At 40.8% G+C, this 22,907-nt stretch overlaps 1 protein-coding gene across 1 annotated transcript in view; it reads right to left on the bottom strand.

Moving 5' to 3' along the window:
• The window catches only part of WDFY4 (WDFY family member 4), a 191,015-nt gene that overhangs the window by 61,186 nt on the left and 106,922 nt on the right, over positions 1 to 22,907 (bottom strand). The window contains exons 38-39 of the mRNA XM_014958090.1: positions 16,306 to 16,497; positions 15,545 to 15,687 (exon numbers count right to left, since the gene is read on the bottom strand). Coding sequence (XP_014813576.1) covers positions 15,545 to 15,687; positions 16,306 to 16,497 — 335 coding nt within the window. The remainder of the gene's footprint in view (positions 1 to 15,544; positions 15,688 to 16,305; positions 16,498 to 22,907) is intronic.

A 22,907-nucleotide genomic window follows, 5' to 3' on the forward strand; every position in this document is an offset into this window, starting at 1 on the left:
AGCCACATTTTTGATTAAATTTTTAGCCTAAACTCTTTTGAGGTGTGAAAACTATCTTTTTGTATTCACTTCATTTCTCATGCTCTGCCTTTTTCCACACATCTAACCAGACTTTCCACTCCTGACAGGCACAATGGAAGCCCAATACTTCTGGTCCTTTCCTGCTAAATCTTGGAGAATAAATCAAGCGTTGTGGTGTTACAGAGAAGAAGGTGAGTGTTATAGTAAGTTACTAGAGCTGGGTGAAGTCTCCGATCACCAGCCCTATTGGATTCAGATACAGGGACCAAGTGTGTAACGACTCCAAGTCAATCACTGCTGCAGGGTGAATCAGAGAGCAGGTACTCCCTGAGCGAAAAATAAGCCACCCATCCTGTGATGGCTACTTTTCAAGTAATTTACGACACCCTAGGAAGTGAGTAGGTTCATCTCCTGCAAGCAAAAAAATGTCTCATTAGTCACCAGGTAACAAGCACTAAGTTAGGGCAGATAATGTTTTCCTTGAGTAGATTAAAGAGCTGTTTGTCCTAGTCCTCCGCACACGCTCTCCACGCTGAGGGTTGTTTGCAGGCTCTTCTGAATCACAAAATTGCTTATTGCCATGTGGGTTTTATTGTTGCTTTGCCAAAATTCATTTAGCTTTTCAACAGACTGTAGCTCCAGCAGTTAAGTGTTGCATGGAAGCTTCGTGCCTCAACCCGCTAGGAGGCTAATGCGCGGCGCCAACTGCTCCTCAGGATCATGGATGGATTCCTGGCATCGCCAGTTGGTTGGGGAATAGCAAACTTAATGAGAAAAACCTCCATATTTCAGTGCATCATAAATGTACCCCCAACACAGGGGTGGGTTTCAAGAGGAGAAACCCAACGCAGGGTGTACATGCGAGGAGACTTCCACCCTGATTTCTCAGCGACGTGCAGGCAGCACAGAAGCAGCTCTACTCCTACAGCACATGTGTGTTTCTACGTCTCTGCATGTGCAGACACACACACTCCTTGCACAGATGATTCGGCTGAGGAGATGGATCCCTGGGAGAACAGGGATGACTTCTAAGTTAACAATTCTCTACTGAGCTCTGGAATGTTTTATATCTGATTTTTAAAATTATTTTCATATATACCTCTATCTCACTTAGCACTCCTGCACCCCATAAATCCTCAGACTTGCCATAATAAACTCATATTGCATGATACAGACACCAAATACGCCACAGACTTCCCTAAATAGGATGCCATTGGAGCTCTGCACTTCAAGGCTTTCTTTGGGGAATTAAAAGCTGTGTGTTGCATTACAGAACATACTTTTGTGTGCATGCACGTGCCAACACTCTTAAAAATAAACTTCAAGACAAAATAATTTTGGACTTGGAAGAGCCAAAGGAAAAGCCCAAATGTCCAGATCACTCACTGAGCCAAGTGAGGCCCATTTTCATCACCAGGCAGCTCCGGCCATTCTTACCCCTTCCTGAAGTATCCATGGGGTTGGTGTATCCCAAGGGCAGGACCCAGCACTTGACCTTGTTGAACCTCATAGTTGACTTTGGCCCATTGATCCAGCACGTCCAGATCCCTCTGTAGACCCTTCCTACCCTCAAGCAGATCAACACTCCCACCCAACTTGGTGTCATCTGCAAACTTACTGAGGGTTCACACCATCCCCTTGTCCAGATAAAGATATTGAACAGAACAAGCCCCTGCACTGAGCCCTGGGGACACCACGTGTAACAGGCCACATCCACAAACATCACACATGGACAGTGGCAAAGAGTCTGTATGTGGCAAAAAGGCCTCTACACTGAGCCCTGGGGACACCACTTGTAACAGGTCACATCCACAAACATCACACATGACAGTGGCAAAGAGTCTGTATGTGGCAAAACCAGATTTGATGACCCTGATTCAATAAATCACTGTGTTCCAGGATGTGTTCAGGCATATACTTCGTAGTTTTTATACACTGGTTGTCTGCTACTGAGGGGGACAGATTTGCCTTTAATCCAAGCATTTCAGATACAAACATACAGATCACACATATGCATTACTTGGACCTTAAAAGTGACAATTCAACATGCTTAAAACCTTAATGGGTGATGACGGCAAGAGGGAAACAGGAAATTAGCACTGTTAGAATAAGAAAAATGACATGATACTGATGTGATACACTCTTCCCATCTTGTATCAAGCAGAAAAGCCACATTTTTGATTAAATTTTTAGCCTAAACTCTTTTGAGGTGTGAAAACTATCTTTTTGTATTCACTTCATTTCTCATGCTCTGCCTTTTTCCACACATCTAACCAGACTTTCCACTCCTGACAGGCACAATGGAAGCCCAATACTTCTGGTCCTTTCCTGCTAAATCTTGGAGAATAAATCAAGCATGGTGGTGTTCCAGAGAAGAAGTTGAGTGTTATAGTAAGTTACTAGAGCTGGGTGAAGTCTCCGATCACCAGCCCTATTGGATTCAGATACAGGGACCAAGTGTGTAACGACTCCAAGTCAATCACTGCTGCAGGGTGAATGTTGTGGTGTTACAGAGAAGAAGGTGAGTGTTATAGTAAGTTACTAGAGCTGGGTGAAGTCTCCGATCACCAGCCCTATTGGATTCAGATACAGGGATGAAATGTGTAACAACTCCAAGTCAATCACTGCTGCAGGGTGAATCAGAGAGCAGGTACTCCCTGAGCGAAAAATAAGCCACCCATCCTGTGATGGCTACTTTTCAAGTAATTTACGACACCCTAGGAAGTGAGTAGGTTCATCTCCTGCAAGCAAAAAAATGTCTCATTAGTCACCAGGTAACAAGCACTAAGTTAGGGCAGATAATGTTTTCCTTGAGTAGATTAAAGAGCTGTTTGTCCTAGTCCTCCGCACACGCTCTCCACGCTGAGGGTTGTTTGCAGGCTCTTCTGAATCACAAAATTGCTTATTGCCATGTGGGTTTTATTGTTGCTTTGCCAAAATTCATTTAGCTTTTCAACAGACTGTAGCTCCAGCAGTTAAGTGTTGCATGGAAGCTTCGTGCCTCAACCCGCTAGGAGGCTAATGCGCGGCGCCAACTGCTCCTCAGGATCATGGATGGATTCCTGGCATCGCCAGTTGGTTGGGGAATAGCAAACTTAATGAGAAAAACCTCCATATTTCAGTGCATCATAAATGTACCCCCAACACAGGGGTGGGTTTCAAGAGGAGAAACCCAACGCAGGGTGTACATGCGAGGAGACTTCCACCCTGATTTCTCAGCGACGTGCAGGCAGCACAGAAGCAGCTCTACTCCTACAGCACATGTGTGTTTCTACGTCTCTGCATGTGCAGACACACACACTCCTTGCACAGATGATTCGGCTGAGGAGATGGATCCCTGGGAGAACAGGGATTTAACTTGTCTCTGAACAGCCAAAAAGCACAATGGGAGGCCAGACATGTTTGTTCTTTAATCCTATCTCTGAGAGCGACTTCTGTGATTTTGGGGTAATTCACTCAACCTCTTGAGGGCTCTGTTTCCATCATCTCACAGCAGAGATATTAGCTTTTACCTCTAGTGAAAGGTGAAGGTCAGACTCTGGCATTATGGGGATCAACAATGGGGTCTCTTCTCACCCTCACTTGTTCTTACTCACTACTTTCCAATTTCTATTTAAAGTGGTGTTTTTCTACGAAGTCCTACAGGTGTATATAACTCAGGGCTTTTATTTATCTGGGAGCCTCATGCACTGGTGTTCTCTGATTACATTTGAATCACAGCTTTTCTTGGAGAAAAATGTACACTTCTAATCCTTTAGCTGACAAAAGAATTCCATTAACATTAGTGTAAGCTTAGAGTTCAGAATACAGAATACAAAGAAACACCTCAAGCCTAAAATTATCGGTTTTCCTGGAATCATACTTAGTTTTCTGGGCACCCAGACTCCTCTGTGCATTTTGTACAGCTCCCTGCATGGGAGGAGACATCATATATAAACTCAAATTGTTGATAAGCAAATTTGGCCATGTTTCTTCTCCTTATAAAGTCTTCTAATACTAAATAGCATAATTAAAATAAACATTTTCTTGTGGGAAACTTTGGATGAGAATGTTGACTCCACCCAAAGTTTTAAAATAAAAATGTTAGTTTGATTCAGTTTGAATTGCCACTTCAGGCTTTTGAATCAAACAATACATATAAAGAAACTTAATTCAAGCAATTTCTTTTTGAAATTATTATAAATAAAATGTTGCAGCAAAATTCTGGAATAAAAGAGACAGATTTGAACCAAGAAATATGAAAAATTATTTGTCTTTATGTATTCAGTAGAGAGAAAAAATAAATCTGTTTCAGCAGCCAGCACTTGTTTCTAGGGTTTCTCTGCAACCAAATAAAACTCTGCTTTCATCCACATTAACACCATTCAACTCATTTGGCATCATCTCTGTTATGTGAAAATAAAACTCTGCAACCAACAGCTCTTGAAAGATGAGATTTCAACGCCAACAGCTTTAAACATCAAACTCCACTTGCTGAAATCCTACATCCAAGCTTAAACCTGAACCAACCACATTCTCTAGCTCAAGAGAGAAAATATATATTTTAAAAAATATGCAGGAAATATAAAAGAGATATCTTTCCCTACAATGTGCAATTAAATGAAGGGACTTCACTGCCAGAGGACTCTACTATGTTTAAAATCACAGAAAAAAATCCCTCTGAATAGTTACCCACAAGTTTTGGGAGGAATATTATTTCTTATATTTCAAGTTTTAAGACGAAACTGATATAAATCAAGAAAGGAACAATTTTGCTACAACAGATTTTCTACTGCATGTTTTGCTGTCACACATCCCCTCCTGGAGCAACCGATATTTCAAGTTTTAAGATGAAACTGATATAAATCAAGAAAAGAACAATTTTGCTACAACAGATTTTGTACTGCGTGTTGTGCTGTCACACATCCCCTCCTGGAGCAACCGTTACTGGATTTTTAGGGGGACAGATTGAGTCAGCCTAATCATTTGTATTCATTATCATACAACCTTTATATTCCAACTTCTCTGTTAAAAAGTTATTTTTAATGAATGTGGAAATTATTCCCATATATTTCAGAAAGTTGGGTGATTTGTATTAGATGGAATTAGATAGCTCTGCATGTTTCCATGCAGTTCTTCTCTAACTTCTTGACCTGTTCAATTATTTCTTTATGATCTTGTAAACAATCTGAAGATGATAAATGAGCAGCGTGTCAAATATCCGCTTAAGAGGACATAAAAATGGAGTTGTTCAAAGTTAAAGAAACTTTTTCCAGCTTGCTGCAACATACTGTAATTTAGCTTTGAGCCAGTTATTAAACAAGACAATAATATTATAATGGAAATTGTTTAATATACATCATTAATAGTAAAGAGCCTGCTTTCATTGAAGTAAAAAAAATGTGTGCTATGAGCAGTTTTGAAATGAATATTTGATTCCAAACTTCCCTTGTGCATTTAATGACATGCTAATTTACATTTTAATTACTTCCTAAGAAATCAAAGCATTTGTTGACAGAAGAACATAATGTCAACTTCACGGTGCACTGTTGGTGGATAGTTAATGAACTTAATTAGATAATTAGTGATGTTAATTATCTTTCTGTTATGAAGATAAAGATGTTACTCAAACGATGCACTTTTCAAAGAAATACCATTAAATGTTTGCTTGTTTTAACTCAGTTAACTTGAAAACCTGGTAAAAGACCAACTGAGTGATAGGTAAGAAAAATAATTGTATAAGTAATAATTAGGATTATGTTTCAAATATTTTTATCTTCTTCATTGCACTTACCATGAACTGCTGAATTGAGCTCATCCCTCCTTCATCTCAAATTATCAAGCTCTTTTTGTTCAACCCTGCTCCCCTTTTCACCACCTTACAGACTTCCCCACCTTAAATAACTACTCTCTGCTGAGGTTTGAAAGCTGAGGCTGCTCAGCATCAGCCTTGATTTTACAGTCAGGTATTGAAAAATGCTGTAGCAATGCAGGAAAAGTGTGTTGCCACTGACATCCTGGATGACAATGGCCTGCTTGGGCACTTATCCTCAATAAGAACCTCAAGACACTGCATGGTAGAAGCTATTGACTGATTTACAATGTACTGAAATATGATTGTTGTAGTGGTCTCTTGCTGTTCTTGCAGCTTGTGAAGATGACAGAAATCATCAGTCATTGCTAACCTAAAAATTAAATGCGTATCGTAGATTCTGACAGCAAAACTGGGGGAGAGGAAGGGAGGAGAAAGAGCAAGAGATGAAAAGAGTCACTTTGAAACAAGTCAATGATTTATAAACCGTTGGCTCTATATTCTTAGTTTTATAGACCCTCCTGCTGGCCAATTTTCCCAACTCAGTCACCTGTAAGCTTTAAAAAAATCTGACTTCGTACAGCATTATTCTTGTTTCTGTATGGCTACCCAGACTGCCAAGAAAACACAAAATAGCAGTTCCCAGAGCAGATCATTACTCTTCTACTACCAGAAAATGTGACCACACTCTCCTTTCTCAATGATCGCACCTTCCAATGCCCAGAGCATGAGACAGGAAAGTGGATTCAGAAATATGGGGAAAACACAGCTGCATTTGACGGAGAATTCTGACTTTTGCCACTAAATAGCAGGGAATTGGTTTCATTGATGCTGGAGATCCCAAATGAAAGTACAGCAGAAAAATGAGGCTGATCCTTTGCTGGAGTGAACACTTTGAATTTTGCTGTTTTTTCCAGATTGAGGATTGGGTCTCAAAAGCACTCTTGCTATCTTGAAATTGACATTGGGAAAAAAAAGTTGATAGTTTTGAGGGGGGTGTTTTGTATTTTGAGGGTTTGTTTTGGTTTGTTTTTACCATTGCTTCAACTTCTTAGTTTATTTTCACTTTATAACAGAACCAAATCAACAACACAGTAACCAACCTATTTCTTCTTTCTATTGAGCAAAGCTTTGAAATTTTGGCTGAACTACTAAGTTTGCCTCAGTTGGGAACATGTTCAGCTCTCAGTAAACACAACGATTTTTTATGCAGTAACCAACCTATTTCTTCTTTCTATTTTGAAATCTTGGCTGCTAAGTTTTGCTCAGTTGGGAACATGCTCAGCTCTCAGTAAACACAACGATTTTTTATTTTACTGTGGGATTTAAAGGCTTTGTGTCTCACTAAGTAGTTCATTCTACTTCTTCTTTCATCTCAATGTTTCAGCCAGGTGCCTATTGCTGTAGGACATAGGTCCCTAACCAGCAGGAGTGAAGATAGAGGCCAATATCTGAAGATTTTTCCCAAGTGAATACCAGAGGCATGTGAGACACCACAAACGATGCCAAATCACATTACAGTGCCTTTAAAATGACTACCAAAACAAGGTCAAAAAACCTAGTTAAAACTATAAATACCATTTACTTTGTATACAACTTGTCCTCCCAACTTCCTTTGCTACTGCAAATCCCACCATATACTTTGCTTGTGAAGTGTATGAAGAAAGAGGGCTGTCAAGGAGCAAAGAAATTCATTTTCTTCCCCTTAGATTTCACCTCTCTGAAAAGCGCATCAAAATCTTTCCAGTTTGGCTGGAGGGAGAAAGGGGACGAGAGACAGTGGAGAATATTTGGAACTGCAGCTTCACATCTCACTGAGAGGAACAATTTATCAGAGCTGTGGAGCTGTCAGTCCTTGACATGATAAGGAATAACACCAAATGAGTAATGTTTCCTCCAAACCCAGCTCCTTTAATTACAAGCCGCTTCCTTGCAGAAGAGAGACAGAAGATGCAGAAACACCAATTTCATGCACTTGTGCCTGAATAATGTCTCCGTGCTGCCTTTTCCAGATGGCAACCTTTTCACTGGAGGAACTAATGATGTGGGCATATTTAGGGAAAAACCAATAACGGAGTCTTTAACCTTCAACAGCAAAAAGCATGTTGTACAAAATGTTCCTTGGGATACATTTACAAATATCAATTACATTGCTCACTGAGGTGTAATCAGCTGTAATAATCAAAATTAATTTTAAAAAATAATTAAACAGACCCCAGGGCAAATAGTCGATGTTCTTGTAGTATGACATCACAGTCTACATACGTACCTGGGAAGAACTTGCTCACTCTGTAAGCAGCAAAGGGATTTTAAGGAACTAGAAGGATGCTGTGGCACGCTGAGAAACAACCCGCAGCTCAGTAAGGTCCTGTCAGACACGTTACGGGTGTATCACAGCCTTCCTGAGCAACATACCTGGAAGTCAACCACTGGGGATAAAGATGCAACCTGCTGCAGGCTGAGCTAGGGGGTGAAGGCTCCTTAAACTGATGCTGTAACCGACTCGCTGTCTCCTCAGCAGGAGAAAAAGACCTTAATTACGTTCAGCTCTTCAAAACACAAGCTCAGGCCACAGCTCTGGACATTCTGTCAATGCACTGCTGCCTTATCCTAGAGCTGGTTACTCCGGCCCTAACAAACATCTAATGGGTGCTTTTTATTTGTATTCTTGGCAAATGCCCAGGAAAAACATGGAAAAGGCCCTTTCTCTCAGCAAAGGAGGAGCTTGCACGTGGAAAAGACAGTCCAGCTGCATTGATGGCAGTGGGAACGTTGCACACCCTCCAGAGCCAGCCCTGGTTTATATAGACACTTGTCTCCTTATGTCTCAAGGCTAAACTAAAATATTGACCTTCAACACTCCATATGGAGTAGAAAATGACAGGACAGCCTTATGGTTAATACCCAGTCCTTTCTACTTATTATCTGCAGCAGCAAAGCCAGTGTCTCCCCAATCCTTTGTACTTATTGAGTATCTGCAGCAGCAAAGCCAGTGTCTCCCCACCTTGCTCCAGGCCAACCAGAGCCCTGTGAGCACAAGCACACAGGGGTTGCTTGGGTTTTTCCTTTCAAGTGCAATAATTAGGCCTCATGCAAAAAGTATGCATTAGTACATTATATATTAAGGTTGCCAACTGAAGTTCGTCAGAACAACGACTATATCTTAGTGATTATTTCTAGCCGTGTAGAAAAAGAACCTTAACTGTGTCTAGTTTACAGTGCAACATGTCAAGAGACACTCAGAAGCCTCTCAAGTCCAGGTAAACTCTCCAGAGCCATAAAATGGAACATGTCAAGAGACACTCAGAAGCTTCTCAAGTCCAGGTAAACTCTCCAGAGCCATATTAAAGGCTGGTGACAGAGACAGAAAAGACAAAAAGCAGAAGTTACCTCAGATTTGTACGTTGCTTCCTTTGTGTTTCGGCCAGGCATTAACCTAATAGCTGAAGAGAGGCTTTCACTCCAGGAATTGTGCTTGCTCTGTGACAGACTGGGCCCGGCAGATTTATTGTGGAGAATCTTCTTTTCGGATGCTGTGGGCCAGAACAGAAAAAAACTAAGGTTTGTAAGGCTCAAAGTTGAGCCTGTGGCAAGGTAGAAGGTTTGTATCCACATTACACAAGACACAAAAACATGGCAGTGCCTCCCTCCAGCTGAGCTGGCCAGCTATTTATAAGAGCACTGAGTTAACATATACTTTTCAAGTATTTGAAAGCCACAAAGAGGTCTGCTATAGACCAGTATCATTATACAGACATGAACTTTGAATCCTTGAAGGACTACACACACTGGGATGCTATTACTCACCCGAACATCCTCACTTTTAAATTCTCCAATGGGATATAATTGTCTAAGGAGATTTCAGCATGAGCCAAACATCACCAGACCATGGCAGGGGAGGTTGGAACTAGATAAAATTTAAGGTCCCTTCCAACCCAAACCATTTTATGATTCTATGATTTCAGAAGGGATGGGACACAACACAGAAAGCAATCACAGTCCTGGCTGAGAGAAACTGAGAATCTGCTTTATCCAGCAGGTGATGTGAGAGGAAGGGTATAACCACGAACCACAGGCTTTCCATTAAGCACTACATTTACTGCAGTATCTTTGCTCGCTACAATGTGTGTTCCATAAAAAAAACCACAGACCTATCAAGTGTTGCCAAGCTTTTGTCATAATTTCTTCCCATAAAGGAGTGATCTCTGTTATCTTCATGTCCCTTTCTTTGTCATTTCCTTTTACAGAAAGATCCATCTTGTAAGTGTCCTCCAGAGCCTGTCGCCTCTGAGAAATGAGCTGCTTCCAGATGATTTCTACTGTTCTCAGAATCTCCTGACGGACTAGGAAACAAAAGAAACTATAAATGAAGATACATTTTTCTTGTGTAACAAGTCAAGCAGTAGATAAATCAAAAACATCACATCTGGAACAGCACTGGTCCAGAGAAACTGCTGGAGTCAGTGGAGGTGCTTGATTTTATCTACTGTCTCCATAAGTTCCACTAGAGAAAACAGCAGGACAGGAGACATAAGTTCCACTAGAGAAAACAGCAGGACATTTCTTTTGCTATATTTCAGCTCCCTGGAAGAAACAAGTGGGAGCGACAGATGATTCAAACCAGTTTCTGCCTTGGAAAACCATTTAATCAGAATTTTGATGATCTTATACATAGAGTGCTAAAGCATCCTGTTGCCAACCTTATCGTACATAGAGTGCTAAAGCATCCTGTTGCCAAACATCATTAGAGAAGGTGAGGAGAAGGTAATCAAGTTCTGAAACAATTCGACACAGCAATAGGATGCTGTACAAGGAAGTGCTGTGCTGTTTTGCTGCATTTCCCTGCAAATCAGATTTATTTGGTTGGAGGAGAAGGGAGGAGGAGAAGGGAGGATCACTCTGCTGTAGGGTTCAGCTGACAGCCCCCACACTGAACCCTGCCCAAAATTTTTACCAGCATTATTCTTAAAAGATCAAAGTGTTTCTTCTGGTGTACAAAACAGACACAAACTCTGTACAGGCCATGATAAAAGAACTAGAGCTACAAGCATTATGTAGCCAGGCATTGATCCTGGCCACAACGTGGGAAGTGATCTCCAAACTGATATCCATTACTCCTGAGGATGTGGGGTGTGAATTTTGAATAAAAAGGTCATTTTTAGCACAACATTCCTTTCTCTGTGCTGTGCCTGCAGTGTCTGTACACCGAAGAGGCAATTAAAGAGCATTCACACAGAGTGCTCTGGTAACTGTTTAGGGCAGGCACCGTCCTGCTCTGAGGCAAAGGCAATGTTTGCCATTGATTACCATCATCTGGAGAGGGCAGGCTGCCCTTTTCCTCGTCACTGGGTGCAAGGAAAATCTGGTGATGTGAAGACAACTTTGGTTTTGCATCCACCCCAAAACCTTCCGGATAGCTGTGACAAAAAAACAACCAAACAAACAGAAGGAGAGGAGCACGTGAGGAAACCAGACTTACACTGAGGATAGCGAAAAAGCTAGAGGTTATTTCTACACATCCACTCTACTCAATTCATTTAGCATTGAATATCAAATATTCTCAGGCTTGAGGGCTTACATTAATCACATGATACTGAAGAATTTACTGGAAGTGGGAACGAAACCACTGCCAGTCTGGTTTTCAAAGCCAAGGAGCATTCATCAAGACCCTATGGATCACTCTGTTGTACGTGCCTTATCCCTGCACCTCTTCATGCACTTGTATCTAACCATTCCTCCCAATTAAAAGGAACACAGGGCTGTATTGGTGCAGCCAGATTCTATCCAGCTTTCTTACACCTCCCCTGAGCATTTTACATGCTGTCTCTTTGCTCTGGATTTCTTCACTAGAGGTATCTTCCAGTATGTGGGAAACATGGCCTTACTGTACCCTACACCTAACTGCTTGCTTACACAAGGTTCTTTGCACTAATGATTGTTCATTCTATTTATAAAATGCTTGGCACAAAAAAAAGCTACTGTCTTTAGCATGTGACATTAGTGTCATGTAGATGAGGTTACAATTGAGAACGTCACCACAGCCAAAAAAGAGTCAGTGCTCCTTTGGGGGTGTGTGTCAGAATTTGCTAGTCAGTAGATAAAGGACACCAGAAATTTCAGCACAACAGGCTTCATTAAGGCATCCAGACAACATGGATTTGGTCACAGAAGGGCTGGTAATAGTATATATATTATACATAACCACTAGTAACATACTACATTCTTTCAACTGTAAACAGACACTACTACACGGGAGAGTCAAATCTCTTGAGCATGCAAAGCTTCCATTTTTATTTCTGATTTTCTTCTAAACAGCACAATACTGATTCCATGGATCTGCTGTGTTTGGCTTTTGGATAACACCAACACTTCCCTAATTTATTTTGTTTTAAATGTTTGTGCTCTTGCTACATACAAACAATCTTTACCCCACCTCAACAGTTTTGGCCTGGAAATTGTCTAACTGGAATAAGAACTACCAAGAAAAGACCTCTGGAAGTGCAGCTCATTTCTGGTGGGATACTGTATTAATGGATTCAATTCAGACTATCTAAGTAGCACAGAAGGTTTTAATTGGAAGAACAAACATCATTCTATCGAATAAAGCACTAGCCAATATTTGCTTCTTTTGACAAAATAGCATTGTCCAAAATGTTAGCAAGATACCTGTATTAGCACATCACCTGTAGGAACAGCAGCCAGAGTGGGTATGGATGTTTTTGCCCTACCTAAGTCAATGGCAAAACTCCCAACTTCAGCACAACCAGGATTTTGCAGCTCAAACCAAGTCACAGTAATGATAACAGAAAGATTCACAGGATCCATGCACAGTTTTATGTGTGCTTTAAATGTATCTACACAAGAATAGCTGCTGGATCAGAAAAAAAATCTCGCTGTTCTTGCAGCTTGTGAAGATGACAGAAATCATCAGTCATTGCTAACCTAAAAATTAAATGCGTATCGTAGATTCTGACAGCAAAACTGGGGGAGAGGAAGGGAGGAGAAAGAGCAAGAGATGAAAAGAGTCACTTTGAAACAAGTCAATGATTTATAAACCGTTGGCTCTATATTCTTAGTTTTATAGACCCTCCTGCTGGCCAATTTTCCCAACTCAGTCACCTGTAAGCTTTAAAAAAATCTGACTTCGTACAGCATTATTCTTGTTTCTGTATGGCTACCCAGACTGCCAAGAAAACACAAAATAGCAGTTCCCAGAGCAGATCATTACTCTTCTACTACCAGAAAATGTGACCACACTCTCCTTTCTCAATGATCGCACCTTCCAATGCCCAGAGCATGAGACAGGAAAGTGGATTCAGAAATATGGGGAAAACACAGCTGCATTTGATGGCTAATTCTGACATTTGCCATCAAATAGCAGGGAATTGGTTTCACTGATGCTGGAGATCCCAAATGAAAGTACAGCAAAAAAATGAGGCTGATCCTTTGCTGGAGTGAACACTTTGAATTTTGCTGTTTTTTCCAGATTGAGGATTGGGTCTCAAAAGCACTCTTGCTATCTTGAAATTGACATTGGGAAAAAAAAGTTGATAGTTTTGAGGGGGGTGTTTTGTATTTTGAGGGTTTGTTTTGGTTTGTTTTTACCATTGCTTCAACTTCTTAGTTTATTTTCACTTTATAACAGAACCAAATCAACAACGCAGTAACCAACCTATTTCTTCTTTCTATTTTGAAATCTTGGCTGCTAAGTTTTGCTCAGTTGGGAACATGCTCAGCTCTCAGTAAACACAACGATTTTTTATTTTACTGTGGGATTTAAAGGCTTTGTGTCTCACTATGTAGTTCATTCTACTTCTCCTTTCATCTCAATGTTTCAGCCAGCTGCCTATTGCTGTAGGACATAGGTCCCTAACCAGCAGGAGTGAAGATAGAGGCCAATATCTGAAGATTTTTCCCAAGTGAATACCAGAGGCATGTGAGACACCACAAACGATGCCAAATCACATTACAGTGCCTTTAAAATGACTACCAAAACAAGGTCAAAAAACCTAGTTAAAACTATAAATACCATTTACTTTGTATACAACTTGTCCTCCCAACTTCCTTTGCTACTGCAAATCCCACCATATACTTTGCTTGTGAAGTGTATGAAGAAAGAGGGCTGTCAAGGAGCAAAGAAATTCATTTTCTTCCCCTTAGATTTCACCTCTCTGAAAAGCGCATCAAAATCTTTCCAGTTTGGCTGGAGGGAGAAAGGGGACGAGAGACAGTGGAGAATATTTGGAACTGCAGCTTCACATCTCACTGAGAGGAACAATTTATCAGAGCTGTGGAGCTGTCAGTCCTTGACATGATAAGGAATAACACCAAATGAGTAATGTTTCCTCCAAACCCAGCTCCTTTAATTACAAGCCGCTTCCTTGCAGAAGAGAGACAGAAGATGCAGAAACACCAATTTCATGCACTTGTGCCTGAATAATGTCTCCGTGCTGCCTTTTCCAGATGGCAACCTTTTCACTGGAGGAACTAATGATGTGGGCATATTTAGGGAAAAACCAATAACGGAGTCTTTAACCTTCAACAGCAAAAAGCATGTTGTACAAAATGTTCCTTGGGATACATTTACAAATATCAATTACATTGCTCACTGAGGTGTAATCAGCTGTAATAATCAAAATTAATTTTAAAAAATAATTAAACAGACCCCAGGGCAAATAGTCGATGTTCTTGTAGTATGACATCACAGTCTACATACGTACCTGGGAAGAACTTGCTCACTCTGTAAGCAGCAAAGGGATTTTAAGGAACTAGAAGGATGCTGTGGCACGCTGAGAAACAACCTGCAGCTCAGTAAGGTCCTGTCAGACACGTTACTGGTGTATCACAGCCTTCCTGAGCAACATACCTGGAAGTCAACCACTGGGGATAAAGATGCAACCTGCTGCAGGCTGAGCTAGGGGGTGAAGGCTCCTTAAACTGATGCTGTAACCGACTCGCTGTCTCCTCAGCAGGAGAAAAAGACCTTAATTACGTTCAGCTCTTCAAAACACAAGCTCAGGCCACAGCTCTGGACATTCTGTCAATGCACTGCTGCCTTATCCTAGAGCTGGTTACTCCGGCCCTAACAAACATCTAATGGGTGCTTTTTATTTGTATTCTTGGCAAATGCCCAGGAAAAACATGGAAAAGGCCCTTTCTCTCAGCAAAGGAGGAGCTTGCACGTGGAAAAGACAGTCCAGCTGCATTGATGGCAGTGGGAACGTTGCACACCCTCCAGAGCCAGCCCTGGTTTATATAAACACTTGTCTCCTTATGTCTCAAGGCTAAACTAAAATATTGACCTTCAACACTCCATATGGAGTAGAAAATGACAGGACAGCCTTATGGTTAATACCCAATCCTTTGTACTTATTGAGTATCTGCAGCAGCAAAGCCAGTGTCTCCCCACCCTGCTCCAGGCCAACCAGAGCCCTGTGAGCACAAGCACACAGGGGTTGCTTGGGTTTTTCCTTTCAAGTGCAATAATTAGGCCTCATGCAAAAAGTATGCATTAGTACATTATATATTAAGGTTGCCAACTGAAGTTCGTCAGAACAACGACTATATCTTAGTGATTATTTCTAGCCGTGTAGAAAAAGAACCTTAACTGTGTCTAGTTTAAAAATGGAACATGTCAAGAGACACTCAGAAGCTTCTCAAGTCCAGGTAAACTCTCCAGAGCCATATTAAAGGCTGGTGACAGAGACAGAAAAGACAAAAAGCAGAAGTTACCTCAGATTTGTACGTTGCTTCCTTTGTGTTTCGGCCAGGCATTAACCTAATAGCTGAAGAGAGGCTTTCACTCCAGGAATTGTGCTTGCTCTGTGACAGACTGGGCCCGGCAGATTTATTGTGGAGAATCTTCTTTTCGGATGCTGTGGGCCAGAACAGAAAAAAACTAAGGTTTGTAAGGCTCAAAGTTGAGCCTGTGGCAAGGTAGAAGGTTTGTATCCACATTACACAAGACACAAAAACATGGCAGTGCCTCCCTCCAGCTGAGCTGGCCAGCTATTTATAAGAGCACTGAGTTAACATATACTTTTCAAGTATTTGAAAGCCACAAAGAGGTCTGCTATAGACCAGTATCATTATACAGACATGAACTTTGAATCCTTGAAGGACTACACACACTGGGATGCTATTACTCACCCGAACATCCTCACTTTTAAATTCTCCAATGGGATATAATTGTCTAAGGAGATTTCAGCATGAGCCAAACATCACCAGACCATGGCAGGGGAGGTTGGAACTAGATAAAATTTAAGGTCCCTTCCAACCCAAACCATTTTATGATTCTATGATTTCAGAAGGGATGGGACACAACACAGAAAGCAATCACAGTCCTGGCTGAGAGAAACTGAGAATCTGCTTTATCCAGCAGGTGATGTGAGAGGAAGGGTATAACCACGAACCACAGGCTTTCCATTAAGCACTACATTTACTGCAGTATCTTTGCTCGCTACAATGTGTGTTCCATAAAAAAAACCACAGACCTATCAAGTGTTGCCAAGCTTTTGTCATAATTTCTTCCCATAAAGGAGTGATCTCTGTTATCTTCATGTCCCTTTCTTTGTCATTTCCTTTTACAGAAAGATCCATCTTGTAAGTGTCCTCCAGAGCCTGTCGCCTCTGAGAAATGAGCTGCTTCCAGATGATTTCTACTGTTCTCAGAATCTCCTGACGGACTAGGAAACAAAAGAAACTATAAATGAAGATACATTTTTCTTGTGTAACAAGTCAAGCAGTAGATAAATCAAAAACATCACATCTGGAACAGCACTGGTCCAGAGAAACTGCTGGAGTCAGTGGAGGTGCTTGATTTTATCTACTGTCTCCATAAGTTCCACTAGAGAAAACAGCAGGACATTTCTTTTGCTATATTTCAGCTCCCTGGAAGAAACAAGTGGGAGTGACAGATGATTCAAATCAGTTTCTTCCTTGGAAAACCATTTAATCAGAATTTTGATGATCTTATACATAGAGTGCTAAAGCATCCTGTTGCCAAACATCATTAGAGAAGGTGAGGAGAAGGTAATCAAGTTCTGAAACAATTCGACACAGCAATAGGATGCTGTACAAGGAAGTGCTGTGCTGTTTTGCTGCATTTCCCTGCAAATCAGATTTATTTGGTTGGAGGAGAAGGGAGGAGGAGAAGGGAGGATCACTCTGCTGTAGGGTTCAGCTGACAGCCCCCACACTGAACCCTGCCCAAAATTTTTACCAGCATTATTCTTAAAAGATCAAAGTGTTTCTTCTGGTGTACAAAACAGACACAAACTCTGTACAGGCCATGATAAAAGAACTAGAGCTACAAACATTATGTAGCCAGGCATTGATCCTGGCCACAACGTGGGAAGTGATCTCCAAACTGATATCCATTACTCCTGAGGATGTGGGGTGTGAATTTTGAATAAAAAGGTCATTTTTAGCACAACATTCCTTTCTCTGTGCTGTGCCTGCAGTGTCTGTACACCGAAGAGGCAATTAAAGAGCATTCACACAGAGTGCTCTGGTAACTGTTTAGGGCAGGCACCGTCCTGCTCTGAGGCAAAGGCAATGTTTGCCATTGATTACCATCATCTGGAGAGGGCAGGCTGCCCTTTTCCTCATCACTGGGTGCAAGGAAAATCTGGTGATGTGAAGACAACTTTGGTTTTGCATCCACCCCAAAACCTTCCGGATAGCTGTGACAAAAAAACAACCAAACAAACAGAAGGAGAGGAGCACGTGAGGAAACCAGACTTACACTGAGGATAGCGAAAAAGCTAGAGGTTATTTCTACACATCCACTCTACTCAATTCATTTAGCATTGAATATCAAATATTCTCAGGCTTGAGGGCTTACATTAATCACATGATACTGAAGAATTTACTGGAAGTGGGAACGAAACCACTGCCAGTCTGGTTTTCAAAGCCAAGGAGCATTCATCAAGACCCTATGGATCACTCTGTTGTACGTGCCTTATCCCTGCACCTCTTCATGCACTTGTATCTAACCATTCCTCCCAATTAAAAGGAACACAGGGCTGTATTGGTGCAGCCAGATTCTATCCAGCTTTCTTACACCTCCCCTGAGCATTTTACATGCTGTCTCTTTGCTCTGGATTTCTTCACTAGAGGTATCTTCCAGTATGTGGGAAACATGGCCTTACTGTACCCTACACCTAACTGCTTGCTTACACAAGGTTCTTTGCACTAATGATTGTTCATTCTATTTATAAAATGCTTGGCACAAAAAAAAGCTACTGTCTTTAGCATGTGACATTAGTGTCATGTAGATGAGGTTACAATTGAGAACGTCACCACAGCCAAAAAAGAGTCAGTGCTCCTTTGGGGGTGTGTGTCAGAATTTGCTAGTCAGTAGATAAAGGACACCAGAAATTTCAGCACAACAGGCTTCATTAAGGCATCCAGACAACATGGATTTGGTCACAGAAGGGCTGGTAATAGTATATATATTATACATAACCACTAGTAACATACTACATTCTTTCAACTGTAAACAGACACTACTACACGGGAGAGTCAAATCTCTTGAGCATGCAAAGCTTCCATTTTTATTTCTGATTTTCTTCTAAACAGCACAATACTGATTCCATGGATCTGCTGTGTTTGGCTTTTGGATAACACCAACACTTCCCTAATTTATTTTGTTTTAAATGTTTGTGCTCTTGCTACATACAAACAATCTTTACCCCACCTCAACAGTTTTGGCCTGGAAATTGTCTAACTGGAATAAGAACTACCAAGAAAAGACCTCTGGAAGTGCAGCTCATTTCTGGTGGGATACTGTATTAATGGATTCAATTCAGACTATCTAAGTAGCACAGAAGGTTTTAATTGGAAGAACAAACATCATTCTATCGAATAAAGCACTAGCCAATATTTGCTTCTTTTGACAAAATAGCATTGTCCAAAATGTTAGCAAGATACCTGTATTAGCACATCACCTGTAGGAACAGCAGCCAGAGTGGGTATGGATGTTTTTGCCCTACCTAAGTCAATGGCAAAACTCCCAACTTCAGCACAACCAGGATTTTGCAGCTCAAACCAAGTCACAGTAATGATAACAGAAAGATTCACAGGATCCATGCACAGTTTTATGTGTGCTTTAAATGTATCTACACAAGAATAGCTGCTGGATCAGAAAAAAAAATAAAAATCTCCCTGAATTAGTCCATGCAGATGTCTCAGAGAATGGCCATCTCTGTGCTTGTGGAGTGGTTCTAGCCCACAGCCCAGAAAGATTCCCAGATTCTCATTTTAATGATGGGCTTGTGAGCCAACTCCACTGAAATCAGTTCAAGCTTGTTAACTGCAGTTACTACTCCAAAGTGAGTAAGCTGCTGGAAAAGCTGGATGAGTAAAACAGATACACACAGATGTTTTGGTTAATAAAGAATAGCAATTAAGCCTATGTGCAAATTTAAGGGTTCTGCTTAGACAAACACACAAGCTTGTCTGGGTGTCTCTGAAATGAAACACGCTTTTCAAAATGAAAAAAAATGGAATTAAGTGTTATGTTATTACCATCCACTCTGCCTTTCTTTATTACACCCACAAACACACAGACTACCCTGCCTCTGTGCAAGAGAGGTGGTAGGAAATTTTCTGCTCACTAGTATTTCAGGGAAAAAATAGTCTTCTTGTTGAAGAACAGTTTATCCCTTCCACTTTCTGGCTGAAAGACAACCCATTGCCTCCGGAATACTGAGCACATTAGTAACATTCCTCTCCTCCAAATTAAATGACAAAAAAAAAATTACATCAAAACATTTCTGATGTTGTTTTTCATTTTTTTAAAGTCTATGAGGAAAGCAACCATCTCTCCCCAAGTGGCTTTACTCTGCCACTTCAACAGACACCAAATCAGACTCGTGCTTTAAACCCCCAGAGTGCAGAGCCCAATGGGTCAAATGCTTGCTTCAAAACAGTACATATCCTATACCCAAAGTCCTTGGTCAAGCTGAATCCAGCAAGTGAGTAAGCTGCTGGAAAAGCTGGATGAGTAAAACAGATACACACAGATGTTTTGGTTAATAAAGAATAGCAATTAAGCCTATGTGCAAATTTAAGGGTTCTGCTTAGACAAACACGCAAGCTTGTCTGGGTGTCTCTGAAATGAAACACGCTTTTCAAAATGAAAAAAAATGGAATTAAGTGTTATGTTATTACCATCCACTCTGCCTTTCTTTATTACACCCACAAACACACAGACTACCCTGCCTCTGTGCAAGAGAGGTGGTAGGAAATTTTCTGCTCACTAGTATTTCAGGGAAAAAATAGTCTTCTTGTTGACACTGAGGATAGCGAAAAAGCTAGAGGTTATTTCTACACATCCACTCAATCAAACTGAGGATAGTGAAAAAGCTAGAGGTTATTTCTACACATCCACTCTACTCAATTCATTTAGCATTGAATATCAAATATTCTCAGGCTTGAGGGCTTACATTAATCACATGATACTGAAGAATTTACTGGAAGTGGGAACGAAACCACTGCCAGTCTGGTTTTCAAAGCCAAGGAGCATTCATCAAGACCCTATGGATCACTCTGTTGTACGTGCCTTATCCCTGCACCTCTTCATGCACTTGTATCTAACCATTCCTCCCAATTAAAAGGAACACAGGGCTGTATTGGTGCAGCCAGATTCTATCCAGCTTTCTTACACCTCCCCTGAGCATTTTACATGCTGTCTCTTTGCTCTGGATTTCTTCACTAGAGGTATCTTCCAGTATGTGGGAAACATGGCCTTACTGTACCCTACACCTAACTGCTTGCTTACACAAGGTTCTTTGCACTAATGATTGTTCATTCTATTTATAAAATGCTTGGCACAAAAAAAAGCTACTGTCTTTAGCATGTGACATTAGTGTCATGTAGATGAGGTTACAATTGAGAACGTCACCACAGCCAAAAAAGAGTCAGTGCTCCTTTGGGGGTGTGTGTCAGAATTTGCTAGTCAGTAGATAAAGGACACCAGAAATTTCAGCACAACAGGCTTCATTAAGGCATCCAGACAACATGGATTTGGTCACAGAAGGGCTGGTAATAGTATATATATTATACATAACCACTAGTAACATACTACATTCTTTCAACTATAAACAGACACTACTACACGGGAGAGTCAAATCTCTTGAGCATGCAAAGCTTCCATTTTTATTTCTGATTTTCTTCTAAACAGCACAATACTGATTCCATGGATCTGCTGTGTTTGGCTTTTGGATAACACCAACACTTCCCTAATTTATTTTGTTTTAAATGTTTGTGCTCTTGCTACATACAAACAATCTTTACCCCACCTCAACAGTTTTGGCCTGGAAATTGTCTAACTGGAATAAGAACTACCAAGAAAAGACCTCTGGAAGTGCAGCTCATTTCTGGTGGGATACTGTATTAATGGATTCAATTCAGACTATCTAAGTAGCACAGAAGGTTTTAATTGGAAGAACAAACATCATTCTATCGAATAAAGCACTAGCCAATATTTGCTTCTTTTGACAAAATAGCATTGTCCAAAATGTTAGCAAGATACCTGTATTAGCACATCACCTGTAGGAACAGCAGCCAGAGTGGGTATGGATGTTTTTGCCCTACCTAAGTCAATGGCAAAACTCCCAACTTCAGCACAACCAGGATTTTGCAGCTCAAACCAAGTCACAGTAATGATAACAGAAAGATTCACAGGATCCATGCACAGTTTTATGTGTGCTTTAAATGTATCTACACAAGAATAGCTGCTGGATCAGAAAAAAAATAAAAATCTCCCTGAATTAGTCCATGCAGATGTCTCAGAGAATGGCCATCTCTGTGCTTGTGGAGTGGTTCTAGCCCACAGCCCAGAAAGATTCCCAGATTCTCATTTTAATGATGGGCTTGTGAGCCAACTCCACTGAAATCAGTTCAAGCTTGTTAACTGCAGTTACTACTCCAAAGTGAGTAAGCTGCTGGAAAAGCTGGATGAGTAAAACAGATACACACAGATGTTTTGGTTAATAAAGAATAGCAATTAAGCCTATGTGCAAATTTAAGGGTTCTGCTTAGACAAACACACAAGCTTGTCTGGGTGTCTCTGAAATGAAACACGCTTTTCAAAATGAAAAAAAATGGAATTAAGTGTTATGTTATTACCATCCACTCTGCCTTTCTTTATTACACCCACAAACACACAGACTACCCTGCCTCTGTGCAAGAGAGGTGGTAGGAAATTTTCTGCTCACTAGTATTTCAGGGAAAAAATAGTCTTCTGATTGAAGAACAGTTTATCCCTTCCACTTTCTGGCTGAAAGACAACCCATTGCCTCCAGAATACTGAGCACATTAGTAACATTCCTCTCCTCCAAATTAAATGATAAAAAAAATTACAACAAAACATTTCTGGTGTTGTTTTTCATTTTTTAAAGTCTATGAGGAAAGCAACCATCTCTCCCCAAGTGGCTTTAATCTGCCACTTCAACAGACACCAAATCAGATTCGTGCTTTAAACCCCCAGAGTGCAGAGCCCAATGTGTCAAATGCTTGCTTCGAAAAGTACATATCCTACACCCAAAGTCCTTGGTCAAGCTGAATCCAGCTCAGTGTCAGCTTCTACTGATTCCGCCAAGTGAATATTGCCTAAATTTTGTGAAATCTCCCCCTCTGTACCCACTCCCACAGATATCAGCAGAGAAATGTAAACAACTGTTATAGAGATGAACATTTATACCTGCCCGAATTCAGTTGGCAAAGGCAGTACATCAGGCAGATGACAAAATGATTATTTGAGTTGTAAGTTGCAAAAATAATGTCCCACTGCTCCTGCAGGACATTGAGAGTGTTCAGGACATTAAACTGTTCCGTCAGCGACTGCTGGGGTCTGGACAAGCAGAATAGAATGGCTCTGTTTAGACAGCTGTACAGTGTAGTCAGAAAAACTTCTTTTTGAGAAACGGAGCTTTCTAAAACCTGGGAAAACACAAAACAGAGTACTTGGCTTCCTCAAAGAACTCTCTCCCCAAGGATCTACTCTTCTCAATTCATTTAAACTATTGCAAACTTATTTCAGCAAAATTCCCCTGAAGTACCTGTTAGATACAAATTCAATTTTTTTTTT

Source organism: Calidris pugnax, unplaced genomic scaffold, assembly GCF_001431845.1.
Source record: "Calidris pugnax isolate Ruff unplaced genomic scaffold, ASM143184v1 scaffold352, whole genome shotgun sequence".
Taxonomy (NCBI): Eukaryota; Metazoa; Chordata; class Aves; order Charadriiformes; family Scolopacidae; genus Calidris; species Calidris pugnax.